Here is a 15489-nt window from a genome sequence, read left to right on the forward strand (position 1 = left end):
TAAATTTTCCTCCTAAACATCATATTATTTATTTAAGTAATTTTTATAAATACTTTAAAAAAATTTTATAAATATTTAATAGTTTTTACCTATACACAATTTTTTTTACAAAATATTTATGAACTATTAAAAATAGACTCAAGAGTATGAAATTTAATATAAAAAATTTTGTATAGTAAAACCACACTAAATCAAACTTATTGAATTCGATTTATGTACTTTATACCATTGTTTATAAATTGAATTTACACTATTCGATTTACTAGTATCTAACTATATTTGTTAGTAAATTGAGTCGAATAATGTCAATTTATCTCAATTTTTACTCATTTAAATTTTGTCAATTCGATTTAGTATTTAAATAACTAATTCAAATTTTATTAATTTGATTTATATAAAAATGTGCATGAGATTATACATATAACATTTTTTAATTTAAAATTTTTACGTAATTCTAAAATGTATTTAGTTTATAGGTGTATTTTACCCTATAATTTGTATATTTTTTTTACCACTGTGCGTGTAAATGGAAGAGGCCAGGAGCCCAGGACAACCAGCTTAATTAAAGTTTATACATTTTGTTTTAGGTGGTTTCTTCCAAACCCATGCCAATTTTGTGGGTAATTTACCCTTGCATATGTGTCATCATCTCAGCCATTGATCAAAAAAAATTTTCAACCTCTCATTAATTCATTCATTGGTTATAACAAAAGCTTTTAATGAACCTATACCATAAACATACTACATTAGCTAGTGTATATACATACTGTATAGTGTATTGGGGAACATTAGCAATTATAATTTCTCATGTTTAATATATATATTTTTTTAAAAATACCCTCCATCTCTTGCTGAAATTTAACATGCATCTTTCAAAAGTTGGAAAACGTAAAGCCTCCATTGTACCCAATCCCTTTTTCATTATTTTGCCTTCGTTAATGAGTCCACTCCTCGTTTAGCAAGCATTATCTCTTTCTAGTCACAGGAGCTGCAACTGCTACTCTGGTTTCGTTGGCTAGGCATCGACGTGAACTGAGGAGAGGGCGAATGCTAACCTGATGTAGCTGAACTTCTGCTGTTGACGAAACTGTGGCTGGTGAAAGCTGGTTTGACATCCCCATTTTTCAGCTGCCTTCGAATTAGGTGCGGCGGATTAGGTAAGGTCATCTCCCTCAAGTAGTTCAATTTTACCCCTTCATGCTCAACCTTTGGTTGTCATGAAGTTATGTCCGATTAAGTTTTTTTTGTTAATCCGGATTAGTTTAATGGTGATGATAGACTCTGTCTGTTCAACGGTTCTCTGTTTAAAGTGTTGGGTTCATATTCTGAAATCTGGAAATTATGTCACATTATCAAGTTCTATGTTGTGGCTAGGTTTGGGGCATTGAAATTAAAACCTTATATTGGAAGTCATAAACAATTGGGTAAAGAATTGGGTTAGTTTAATTGGGTTTGGTTCTAGTAATTTTACATGCAGCTTAGGTTAGCTTCCTGTAGTTGCTGCCATTCGTTCTGTTTATTCACATCTTTGGTCACCAACCTTGATTTTTGCCAGGGGTTAAAATATGTCCATAAACGAGGATGATTTGAAGAATGATTCTGATAATGATTTGGGTGATGATTTCGATTATCAACCGAATACAGAAGATGATGCTGAAGACGACGATGTGGATTCGCTGGATGCTACTAGCAAGAGTGAAGAAGTTTGTGGTGTAAAAAGAATAGCAGATTTAATGGTGGAGGATATTTGGAACCTGGAGTTTAGGACAGAGGATGAAGCCTGCCAATTTTATAACGCTTATTCTTGTTGGCATGGATTTGTAATGAGGAAGGACAACGTGGTTAGGGATAATCAAGGTAGAATCATTAGTAGGCAACTTGTTTGCAACAAAGAGGGCTGGAGGAATATGAGGTATCTTGATCTGGATGATAGATCAAGGGAGGCAAGGTCACTAACGTAAACCAAGTGTCCAGCTCGGCTTAGGGTAAAGCTTGACTATGGCTGCGGTAGATGGAAGGTATCATGTTTTGTGGAATCTCACAATCACGATCTGACGCCACCCCAATTTGCGCATCTGGTTCCGGCCAATCGTCATCTCACTGTCACTGATAAAGTCTAAGTGGAAAATCTTCATAATTTTGGTGTCAAGACCTGCCATATTATGGGGTATATTGCGTTCCAAAAGGGTGGATATCGTCATGCTGGCTTCACACGCAAAGATTTGTACAACCACATTGATCGTTATCGTCGGTCAAAGGTTAAAAATGGGGATGCTAATGCGGCAATAAACTATTTGATTGGCAAGTCAAACAACGATCCGCTGTTCTTTGGAAAGTATACGTTCACTAGTGACGAAAGGCTCGAGCATATTTTTTGGGCAGATGGGCAGTCAATTATCGACTATCACTGCTTTGGAGATATTGTTGCCTTTGATTCAACCTACAAGAAGAATAAATACAACAAGCCTTTGGTAATTTTCTCCGGATGCAATCATCACGGACAGACTGTTATCTTCGGCTCCGACCTACTATCCGACGAAACCACAGAGACGTATAAGTGGTTGTTGGAAACCTTTGTTGAAGCGATGGGTGGGAAAAGTCCTAAAGCAGTAATAATTGACGGAGACCTTGCCATGCGAGATGCAATCAAGAATGTTCTTCCTGATGTGACCCATCGGTTATGCGGATGACATCTGCAGAGAAATGCATGTGAAAATATAAAGAATCATAATTTTCTGCGCGATTTTAAGGGTCTTATATACGACAACAACGACCACAGAGACTTTGATCGGAGATGGGCAGCCATTTTGGATAAGCACAACCTTGTTGGGAGTACCTGGATAGAAAAGACGTATGAAACTCGTTCGATGTGGTCTCATTGTTTCCTCCAGGATAAGTTTTTCGGTTACATAAGGACGACATCACAATGCGAAGGTATAAATTCTCTCATCAGATTTTATGTTAATCGCAAGAACACCCTCATTGACTTCATGCATAACCTGGATAGGGCCTTAAAGGAGTATAGAAACAACGAATTAATCACTGACTTTAAGTCTTAGTGCTCAGAGCCAGTGATGATTACCTCGTTGGAGGTATATGAAAGATCTGCATCATGTTATTTCACTCGAAACAGTTTTAAGGAAATTCGTAATGAGATTCAGAGGGCAGGGGCTTTGAATATCAAGGTACTAAGCACAACCTTGGACAAGGTCGAGTTCAGTGTGATTGCTCTCGGAGACCCGGCCAAAGATCGACGGGTGGAAGTCAATAGAGGTAAGAATATGTTCTCGTGCTCGTGCAAGCTGGTTGAATCACGTGGTATTCCATGTAGTCATGTCTTCTGTGCCATGAAGTTCGAAAACATACTTGAGTTTCCAGATTCGTTGATCTACAAAAGGTGGACTAAGAATGCAAAGAACGAATTTATTAGCACAGAAATGCCTGTGAATGATGACGTCGAAAGGGTCTTAAAGTTTTGAGTTGGTGCATTGGCATCGAATTGCAACAAGCTGTGTGATATTGCTTGCAAGGATCTAGCATACTTTGATGAAGTCCAATATGAACTTGTCAACTTAATTATCCGCCTGCAGTCACGCAAACAAGGCAACTCAACGCCTAATATTAATGTGGAAGGCATCAACAATCCCTTTGTTGTGAAAAGCAAAGGAGCCCCTTCCAAGAGGTCTTCTTGGAAGAAGAAGAGAGCATGCTCTAATTGCCACAAGTACAGTCATTACTACAAGCGCTGTCCAGAACTGATGCAGCATAGTGTGGAAGGTAACCCTTGCGATCGATCAGACGGCAATGCATCAGCCAGAGACTCAGGTTTTAGTCCAGAAAGGTTTGCTAATTCTTCGAGGTCGTTCTCAGTTAAGTCCAAACACCACTCCGGACCTAAGACCAAGGTACGATTTGTTTATTCTAACTACGCTCATGCCATGAAAATCTTCTTCGGTGGGTGTCCCTTTAAAAACCATTAAACTATGTGAATGTTCCTATGTTTGCGCAGCCTTTTAAAAAGGGTGGAACAAAGAAGTTTACGGCGACGGGTATGAGGAACCGGAATGGTAAAGACAACACCTTGGATGAGGTAATTTTTGTGAATGTAAACCTTTAATTTCCATGATATGAATTGGGTAAATTAATGAATATCTCCTTCTTCTTGTTAAAAAAAAAAATTATAAAACAGCGGAGCCTCCATGAAAGCAGTGAATCCATTGACATCGCGTCCATGAATGGATTTTTCAACAAAAATCTCTTTTCGTTAACACAGGTGCGATGCGTAAAACTCCTGTTAACCACTTTGTGATGATTGACCCTTACGCTTTTATGCATGATTATGGTTTCTTATTGGGGATTATGATGTCATAACCAGGTGAAGGAGTCAAAGCAGGACAAGGGACATTCATTCACAAAATATGAATGCGTTAATGGTGTCATGGATGAGAAATGTGACACACCACATTCGCAGATCGATGTCCGAGATCCGTTACCATCGTCAATGTCTTGTGGCAACAAACAAGGATCGTACATGGCATTGTTCGCGTCGATGCATAGGACACTTTGACCAATTTGAAGAATTAGTCTTCTGAATTTAGTGCAATTCAAATTTTTGGTTCTATAAGCATGATTAGTCCTGATTTACTGAACGCAATGTATTTGCCATTGCTTGGTATTAAGGAGTTTTAATCTGTTGTTATTTACGTTAACTGTGAATATGTCCATTAGAATAATAATTATCTTCAAAAATATGTACGTCTTTTGCTTACATTGCTGTATTCTAGTTGCAGTTAATTGTGGTTGAATTTTAGGTAAGGAGTTGCTACCATTGTGATTATGCAATACAGTTAATCAATTAGAGTTGTGTTAATTGATTTTTTTCCCCACTTAGTGCATTAGCATGATAATCATGTTCATTAATATGTATGTGTTTTGCTTACATTGCTGTATTTTAGCTGCAGTTAATTGTCGTTGCATTTGGTGTAAGGATTACCTACAATTGTGATTATGCAATACAATATAAATCAAAGTTGTGTTAATGGATTTTTTTTCCTACTTAGTGGATTGAATGGGTCGTATGCTCCAGGGTTGAATTGTTCATCAATGGTTGTACCTATTTTGTGTTACCTATGTTGTTTTACTTTCAGGTTGTGAATTTGTTTTGTTATTATGGATTTCCTATATTCGTTGGAAATTATTTTTTGGGAAAGTGGCACCCTGTGTATGAAAACAGTGTCAAATATAGCGAGTGTTTCTTGTACCATTTTAGCCGATTCGTTATTTGTCATGAATCCGTTATATATAAAGAAAAAAATGTGAACAGAAACACATTTATATTTGAGCATATCATACTTTCGATAATTAGGAACAATAACATTTTGAAGATGCTAATCTTAGATACTGACAGAAGATAACATTAGGAACAATAATACTTTGAAACCCTGCAGACATTTCCTTTAAGTTTAACATTAGCGAATTTTGAGGTGTTTTCAGCTATTTGCCTACAGCATGACTTTGATAGGCAGGGTTTTGCTTCCTGGGATTTCTGACTGAACATTTCCAAATTGTTTTCATCTGGCATCCGTAACATTGTAGACTATTATTACCTGATATTAAAAATTAATAAACAATCACTGTAACAAAAGTATATGTGAAGACATTTCAAGAAAACAAAGACTGCAATATTATAATTACTTGATTCATGCAGCCATCTAAACATGCAACTCATCCATGTTGTCACCCAAAACCAACAGTCGTCTCTTGCAACAAAAAAAAAAGTTGTGATCAATTTACACACTATATTCTCTCTCATTGTATTGTCTTAAATAGAAACTGGAAAGGGCTATCAAAACCTATGGCCTAGAAAGTTCCAGCGCGGATGGAATGAATGTATGGAATGCTTTGAATGTAAAATGTAGAAAGAAAGAAGATGATAGTATTTGGTTGAATGCACTCCGAAACGGACTTGTAGAGTTATTCGAATAAAAGCAAGTGTATTTTGTGATTCTAGAATACAAAAGAGAAGCTAGATTTAAGTTCTTGATGATCCGTTTGATTGTCTTGGAGATAGAATACTCAAGTTTGAGAAGTTTCGATAATGCTCATTCCCATATGAATCGGAAAATTATTTCCCACATGGTAATGATCGTCACCATGAAAATTGGTCAAACTCGAATATTCAATCTCCGATTCACTCGAACGCCTCACTAAGATCCTAAATCTAGGTTCTCCTTCATATTCTTAAACCACGAAATACCAAAGCTTTAATTTCAATCACTACACAAATCTGGACCAGCATTCACACAACCAAGCACTACCATCTCCCTCCTTTCCCATGTTACATTTATCCTATACAAGACGATTGAAAATACATTTGTCGTACAATTTTTTTATCGATTTTGAAAACCCAACAATTATTCATTTGGATATGAACTATATACATAGAATTTATCTATTCCGTTACTAACCGATCTGTGAGAGGGTGTCGCCACATCAATCTGACATACAGGACACGTACCTATTACTCCGACTCCTCCTCATGCATGTAGATGAGAATGTGTTAGAATAATTATACATTAAGACATTCTATGTTAATTAATACTAAGCTACTAGCAGTATAACAAAATCAGTTGCTAGTTTGGTATACTCTTAATCAAGGTCATAGACAACCGTTATACCCGATATCGTTGGAACTACCAACCGAAAATAAAATAAAAGGAAAATGGAGCATGAAAGAAGATATCAGTGTTTGGTTGAACGAAGGTTGGCACAGAATTCATGAGTTGCTAGGATTAAAGCATGGATATTTTGTGGTTTTTAAGTGTAACAGTTAATCCAAATTCAAATTCATGGTGATTCTTTCGAGTACCTCAGAGATCGATTATTTAAGTTTGAGAAATTTTTGTTACGATCGCAACCGTCCGAATCGGAAAATCATTTCCTATACAGCAGTGATCGTCACGGAAATTTCTCAAACTCGAATAATCGACCGCTGAGTCACCGTAATGGATCACAACAAATTTAAACTAGGATTTACCGTAACACGTACATACCACAAAATAAACAAACTTTAATCCCTGTAACTCGACAACTCTATACCAAACCCTCATTTAACCAAACGCTAACCTCTTCTTTCTTACTCTCTTTTTCGTTTATTTCATTTCCGGTTGGTAATTCCAACGAATTCGGATTTCAGAGTATAAAACAAAACCCCTTTTATTCCGTTTTCTCCGGGCAAAAACACCTTTTTTTCTAAAGGCATACACAAGGCTAAATACAATAGAACATACCGTTTCATCAGGAGTTGGCGGAAGGAAAATGGCTCCTGGCACTGTTAACAGATAGCTAATTCATCTAACCCGCAACAAGGAAGATGGTCATTTAGCATCATTTTTTGAGTGCTCCAGTCAGGTACCGATTCTTTAGCTTACATGTGTTCCAATATGGTTTGGCGGGGCCTTCATACATCCTTCGTGCAGCAGCAAAGGTTATTGATCATCATCGTCACTATTGTTCGCATGTACCTCATTAGTAAGTATTTCCGGATAGACGGTGGCCTGAACTTTGACCTAAGTACCAACCTGGTTGTACAACAACGAATCAAAAAATAACATAGTCAAAAATTCACAATAAATGATGCAAAGAAATCATACATTCACATATCCTGAAAAAAAAAGGTCCACCAAACTACTACTAATCCTGTTGCGTATGGGTTTTAGGACTTTCATCAATTTCCTTTCCAGGTGGCGGCAACCTACTCCGTGGTGTTACCCATGTTTCAATCACTGTCCATCTGACTTCAAATCGCAAAAAAAAAAAATTAAATAAAAAATACAAGTGAGAAATAGTCGTTTCCTTATAATGAATAATGTAAAAAGTCAGTCATCTTAATAAAAGAGGAAACGAATGAGAACTTACGATAAAGAGATGCATTTGAACCCCCGAAGGGAACTCACCACCGCTAACATGATAGGGCAGACGACTAAGGAAGATTATATAAGAGTATGAGGCGACCGACTTTGTTGATGAATATGGATCTACCTCTAATGACATACGCTTATGGCTTCCTTCGAATATATCTGGTCTCTACCTCTGATGACATATGGCTTCCTTCAAACATTATTGGTGTGTGCATCCTTTTTGAGATAGGGTTTTTTCTTTAACAATTCATGGGCTAATAAAACCAATAAAAAAAAACCCACACCACATCCGAAATTTCACCCTGACTAGATCTCAGTCCAACTACAATAAATTGCCCAACTTTGATTCATTAATAAAAAAGTTACATTAACAAAAACATGCAGTTCTCTTGTCTTTGTCACTGATTGGGCCAGATTTTTTTTAAAGTTTGTGCAATTACCAAAAAAAAATTCTTATGTAACCAAATTTTAGAAAAAAACAATAGTTCTCCAACAAAGAATGGTTAATCAATTTCTGAGAGAAAAAAAATTAGTTGAATGTATGTGAAAGGCCAACAATAAAAAAACTGTTTCTCCCCAATGGAATAAATTCATTCTGGCATTATTTCCAAAAAAAAAGGATATTCTGCCATTTGATCTTGAAAAAAAAAATTTCTCATCAAGTTAAAATGACAAAGTCAATTAAAAAAAGTACAAAAACCTACATCATTTGCGAATGCGATTCTGATTTAGTTCATACCCAAATTTGTTTTCAAATTCATCACATACAAAAAAGGCAATATAATTGTTCAACAACCAAGAAACAGATAATTTAGTTTCATACGTCCTAAAACTACGGAAAAAGTTTTATCATCATAGATGGACAAACATGTCAAACACATGCGTATTACGCCTTCAGTTCCTCATCATAAGGCATCCTATCTGCATCGAACCTGCATGATCGTCACTGGCTCAGTGGATATCACCTCGAAGATCCCCACACCACCTGGCTTGAAGTTGCACAATGAAGCAAAGTTCTCCCATCCTCCAGAAATAACGCCAAAGCTACCGTCCCTTTTTCCACTGTACCTTATATATGTAGCTTCGACCTCTATGTGGCCGTGTGTAAGGATGATAGGGTGCCTCTGACCAGTGAAGTGACTGAGATGAGGGACATTCGGCTGATTTTAACACAAGATATTTCAGTAAGTATCAGATAATTTAATGCTTCTTCAATAAAAAATATTTTAAACAACATGTTGCAACAAGTTAACGCTTACCAACAATCGCGACGACATCATGCGAGTAGTTAGGTCCATCACAAAAAAAGGGCCACTTGATTTTTACCTTAGCGGCAACGGCTTTAGCATTGGCTGAAGGAGGGATGTTGATACACTTTGCAATTTGATAGTCACCAGTCCTTACATATGGTGGTTCTTCAGGATCACGGAGTTGGTATGAATTCTCAATGCCACAAAAATCAAATATCCGGACTTGGAAATTGGAGTTTCGTTTGTGTGTGAAATAGAGCAAGGAGTCCAGATTGATTTTGTACATCTGGTAGAACTCCTGCCAGCCACGAGTCAATGCAATTTTGCCACTTTGGAGTTGCGACCGAAAGGGGTTATTCCTTCCGTCAGGCACAACCAGGTCCAGGTACGGGATACGGTTTGGGAGCTCATCCGGAGTTATAGGTAATGACTGTTACACATAGGTCAGGTTCGGTCAAAACATCGATAGCACACAAACTAGAAAATTCAAAGGTTTGTAGTCAAGGGAGGTGATTTACCAGTTTGAACATTGATGGCCTTATTACTGGCTTCAAAAACCTCAACTTGTAGTTTTGTGTGGTACCTTGATCCATCGGTAGCTTTCTCTTACCCTTGTCCTTCGAAGACGTCATCTATGGCAAGTGTAACATAGAGTTCATGTTGAAAAACGAACTAAATCAGAGTTCATGTAAAAAAACTCATACAAGTGACACTTACGATTCAAAATCTACAGACATGCATGTTTTTGGTATTGGAAAGAAAGTGGTTCAACTTTTTCACAAACAGTGCAACTTCATTTTGTTGAAATAGGTGAATGTCGTGAACTATTGAATCTTTAACAGAACAATTTTAAGCAAACCTAAATGCATAAAATCCTTTTCAAATTAACAAATGAGAAACCCAAATCAGTCACCCATTCATTTAAAAAACCTTAACTGGCTTATATTGATTTTACTACGATTAAATTTTTATTACATGAACATTGCGTGAAGATGATGATAATAACCGATCGCTACCAGAAGAAGAGTTAGGATAGAGTTTTACCTTGGTCGAGATTTTCGCGGAGAACAAGCTCTTGGAGTCAAAACCTTCAGCAGCAAAGTGTGTTAGCTTGGGGTTACCAGGAGAAGTGTTTTGCGAAGGAAGATGGAAAGTTGAAAAGTGAGGGATACTTAAGTTGCACGCTTTTGAAGGAAAAAAATTAAATTTAAAATGAGGTATTAAAACGCGGCGTTTTAAAAAAATGAAATTTTACATGAGCTATTAAAACGTGGTATTTTTGATAATCTTCAACAAATATTCCGTTCTATCCCAATAACTCCCCGTAAATCCCCCTCCATCAATGCCTGTAGTTTATGAAAACCTCAAAAAAATTTAATTTGCCTTCCAAAAAAAATAAATTCCTAGGAAAATAAAATTATTCAGTGATTGCTATTAACCCAATTAATGTTAGCAAAGTTGTTGAAGCACATTTTATGACGTAAATAATAATTTTGAATTAATTTGATTAATGGGTTTCTAAGTAACTACTAGTATTTTCTTTGAAAATTAAATTCTTCAACATTTGTTACTAGCGCAATTAATGCTAAATTAAGATATAACCGGTTAAATTTTGAAAGAAACTTTTTTATTTTTTAATATCTAAATTAAAATTTTGAAATCATTTGATTACTGGGTATCTTTTATTTTTTATTTTTAATGACTATTACTACGTATTTTGATAACTATTTAGTATTTAAATTTAAATTCTTCAATGTTAGTTATTAACGTAATTAAAACTAAAAAATCTTTCCTGGTTGAAGCAAACTTTACTGGGTAAATTAAAATTTTGAAATCAATTGATTACTTGCTTTCTTGATATCTAAAAGTATATAACAAATAAACTAGTTTGCAATTCAATTCATATTTAAAAATAAATTAGTTATAACATTTTCTTTATCGACAACGTGTATTAGCAAGGGATAACAATTTTGAAAACATTAGTCATTCAATTAAAGGGGATATATGCACATTTATAAATGAGACATTTCCAAAACATTTTGATAATCAATTAAAGGGGACTTTACATTTTCAAAACATTAGGATAACACAAAGAATTGGCTAACAATAACTACCCACTACCATTGATTCGACGTTTGGATTAATTTCACATCAAAAAGTTTAATAAATTCTCAACTAACATAGTAACATAGCAAAAAAGAAAAAAGTTACACCTATTAATCAACTATTCTTCGTCTGTAACACTTCCTTGGCATCTCCATCCCTTCAACCACAGCCATCTTCGCAGTAATTAAACAAGAATGAAACCGGTTTTCCGGTAAGCATCTTCTTCAATCTTCTATTACCTCCTTTGATAACAGCTGTATCTGTAAAAAATTAAACCGAGTATATTTACATAACTGCATGCAGAGAACCAGTAAATAAAGAGTCAGGAAATGTTTGGCTATAAATCATCCCTTCTTTTAGGTTTCACTCCCCTGTTTTTCATTTGTCATTGTTTCTTCATGTTGGTTAGGTATGTTAATGCATTAAGGAACATACAACAATCGTATAACCAGTTTTATGTCTTCGGGCTCTTCACAACAGATGTACGTTAATCCATAATTTTCCTTGCTTCGTTGTTATGCTTCTGTTAAAAAACCTTTGGAACACTAACTTGCCATGGTTTTGTCTTGTTCCGCCACAGGATGATATCGAATTCCCACCTAATATCGTGAATCTATTCAAGTGGTACAGTACCACGGATCTTTATTTAATAGACACTCAAGACAATTGCCTCCACATCACGCCCAAAAGAGACATTGACAGGTTTTGGATTAAGGGAGCTGATTTAGGGAGGATACGACGCATGTATAGACGATTTTCTTTGCTGAGTGTGGAGCTTAGGTACGTTGGCTGGAGAGTATTCTACATGATCGTCAGGGACATTAATCGGAAAGAGGAACCTCCCTGTGTCGTTGACGAACTGTATGCGTCGAAGGTTTTGTCTGAACAAATTATACAACGCTTGTCGTCGGTGTGCGGTGCTTACTTCAACAAAGAATCCCAACTAAGAGTCTACCACACCGAGATATTTCTTAGGAATCACTACCGGAGCCAACAACAGCATCATGTGGATACTCAGCAGTCAGGGTGAGCAACATCTTACCACTGTTATCTGCTCTAATTTCTCACGTTTTCAATTTTTATGCCTAAATTTTTTGAACTCTACTACAATGTCAACAAGAGGCAACAAGGTGGGGGAACTGAGGCAGGTCCTAGTAAGCGGCAGCGACCCACAACCTCCCCTGACTTGTCCGTCAACCAGGGGTCAACCTAGAAGATTTATGCAGACCTTTAAAAGTTCCTGTGTTGTGTAATTAATCAAAATGTTATTCTAAATGTGTTATTTTGTCTATGATGTGCTGTATTTGACATTTGGTGAACATTTGTGATATTTTTTATTTGTATATATGGTCCATATATCCTACATTCTATTTTATTGCGACTACCTTTAGTTATAGGTAGTGTATCGACCTAATAGTGACTGCTACTGAATGCAAATGCAATGCTACTGAATGCAAATGATACTGAATGCACATATCAAACGTGAACAATAATCTATCGGGAACAGATTCGATTAGCTTAAGTATTTAACAAAAAAAAATGACATGTTAACTATTAAACAATAAGCTTGGCCATGACAAGAATTTTAGAAGTTTAGTTATTCTTCTTGTGCAAGAATTGTTTGTGGCCGTAGCATCATTGTCACAGTGTTGTAACCCTCATGAATGTTGGGTTTATTTGATTTCTTCACTTTGTTATTTGTTAATTGGGACACTCTGCCGCTTTTGGGTTTAAAAAAAATGAAACGTAATGGAATTCCAAACAAGTACATTGGCCCTGGCCCATTTAAATTTAAATTGGAATTTTTGGGCATAGTGTATAACCCTTTATAGTTCAGAAAGATTATATTTTTTACTAACAACAACTTTAGAGCCCGTTAAAAAAATTAAAAATTTATACACAACAAGGCAGCCACATACACCAGGGCGATTTCAAAATGTCACACTAAAAAAGGAGATATTCAACGTGTATAGTTCCAAAAAATATTCCTGGTATGTCCCCTACGTTAGTCCCAAGAAGTTCAACTACATCATAATATCTTATCTTTAGGAGGTGGATGGTGAAGGACTCCAAACGACATGAGGTTAATTACTGGTTATAGGGTTTCTGATTTCCAATTTAAACTTCATGACCACAGCCGAATAAGGAACCAGATTGAGCAAGATTTTAGAAACAAAATTTGGTAACATATAATGGAATGATAGTTTAAATTGGATATAAAAAATGAACATTTGTGCTTTCGTGGTATATCGCATGGTGTTTTAATTCCATCTAACGTATAAATCAGCTCCCTAAACAAGTAAACATTCTGGTATAACTAAATTAATTTGAAAAAATGACACTAACCTTGATCGTGTATTGTAGACTAATCCATACATCGATAATGTGTTCCTGTCCACCATTTGATCCAACTTTTCATGCCTTGTATGGTATGATGAACAACATTTTTGTCTCCATGATAATACCCGGGATTGAGGCGTCGTTGAAAAGAACAAAAGCAAAATCACCTGAGTCTTTCTCCCTCCGAGGCATGACTGTCACCTTTTGAACCACATGACCAAACAAGTTGCAAAAAAACTCAGCAATTCCATCCGCAGTGGGCATAGACTCTCGACCGAAGCATACGGTCAGTGTCTTTGGATGTTCCGCATCGTCCAGCTCCTTGCAAATGTACTTCTGATTTCCCTTTTCTTGCTCAGTTTGCCTTCCTCCTTGTTGCATATGCATTCGTCGGCCATTGTTGTGTCTGCTCAATTCCTCTGGTGCAACTGATATGCCATCGTCATGTGTGTTGAAACCCAATAATCTTGCAAGATTCCTTTGATACTCTAACCACACAGCATCCATTGTTACGTCGCCTAGAATTCTAGAGCAAATATTTGAAAGGGTATCGGGAATTATGGTTAGGAGGATGGATCTTATCCTATGAACCTGGTATAAGGTGAGCTCAGTTTTCAACGCGTGTCTGAGGGTTTCGAGTTTTCTGGATTTGTCCAGAACCCCTGAGAACTCGGGAGATAGTAGGCATTGCAAACAGATGACACAATCCTCGGCAAGACTGTTCATAAACCTGCCGTCCTTTTTTATGGCAGTTTGCAGAATACCGCTCAGTCCCATGGTCTCCATTGACAGTAGAAATGCGATGACCATCAATGACTGTGTAACTTCACGGTTAAGGACTTGTCTCAGCATCCTGAATGCAGTTTGATCGACTCCATGAAATATTTCCAAACATTCGACTGCCATGCTTGAGGGCTTCCTTCTAGTATCCATGTTGTATGGGGAAGAATTTGTAAGCATATAGTTTGTAGTTTTTGTGCGTAGTCCACTCACTCGTAGCCTCCTTCTTGTAAGCATGCAGCATGGTCTCCACTTTATTGTACCATGTTGTTGCTCGTAGTCCTAGACTAACCATCACCTACCTTGGAATATTAATTAATGGCCTTAATTACGTGGTATATGGTATTATGGATACCACTAGGTGTGGTTTAGAGTTTCTTCTTGAAATAGAACATGCAATACCTTAATCTAATACGGAATAAATTGAAGTTAAATTGGGTAAACCTCCCCATAATTTATGAATCATGCCAAATTATTTAGCTTAAGCAACTTTATACCAACATTGAGTTTTAGTGTTATCGATGTGTGCGGTTTAGGGTTCACGGTTCAATGCGTACAGTTCAATATGTACGGTTTAGTGACTAGGTTTTAGATTGAATGGTTTCGTGGGTATGGTTTAGTGACTTAGCGGTTTCCGGTTCAATGTGTACGGTTTAGGGTTCACGGACTATTGACTAGGTTTTAGATTAAATGGTTTCGTGCGTATGGTTCAGTGACTTGGCTGGTTCCGGTACCAATGTGTTTAGTTTAGGGTTCACGGACTAGTGACTAGGTTTTAGGTTGAATGGTTTCGTGCCTATGGTTTACGGTTTGGTGGTTTCTGGTTCAATGTATACGGTTCAATGTGTACGATTTAGTGACTATGGTTTCGTGGGTATGGTTTAGTGACTTGGTAGTTTCTGGTTGAATGTGTACGGTTTAGGGTTCACAGACTAGTGACTAGGTTTTAGATTGAATGGTTTCGTGCGTATGGTTCAGTGACTTGGCTGGTTTCGGTTCAATGTGTTTAGTTTAGGATTTACGGACTAGTGACTAGGTTTTAGGTTGAATGGTTTCGTGCCTATGGTTTATGGTTTGGCGGTTTTCGGTTCAAT

General features: G+C 36.6%; 2 protein-coding genes across 2 annotated transcripts; both read right to left on the bottom strand.

Moving 5' to 3' along the window:
* On the bottom strand, window positions 8837–9801 carry LOC110263796. The gene is made up of 3 exons (XM_021105594.1): window positions 9688–9801; window positions 9246–9599; window positions 8837–9079 (listed from the first exon to the last, which is right to left on the bottom strand). Exons 1-3 carry the CDS (start codon window positions 9799–9801, stop codon window positions 8837–8839), a joined length of 711 nt encoding a protein of 236 aa, XP_020961253.1.
* LOC107647173 lies at window positions 13691–14548 on the bottom strand. The gene has a single exon (XM_016351290.1). The coding sequence runs from the start codon at window positions 14546–14548 to the stop codon at window positions 13691–13693; it is 858 nt and encodes a 285-aa protein (XP_016206776.1).

Source organism: Arachis ipaensis, chromosome B06 (assembly GCF_000816755.2).
Source record: "Arachis ipaensis cultivar K30076 chromosome B06, Araip1.1, whole genome shotgun sequence".
Lineage (NCBI taxonomy): Eukaryota > Viridiplantae > Streptophyta > Magnoliopsida > Fabales > Fabaceae > Arachis > Arachis ipaensis.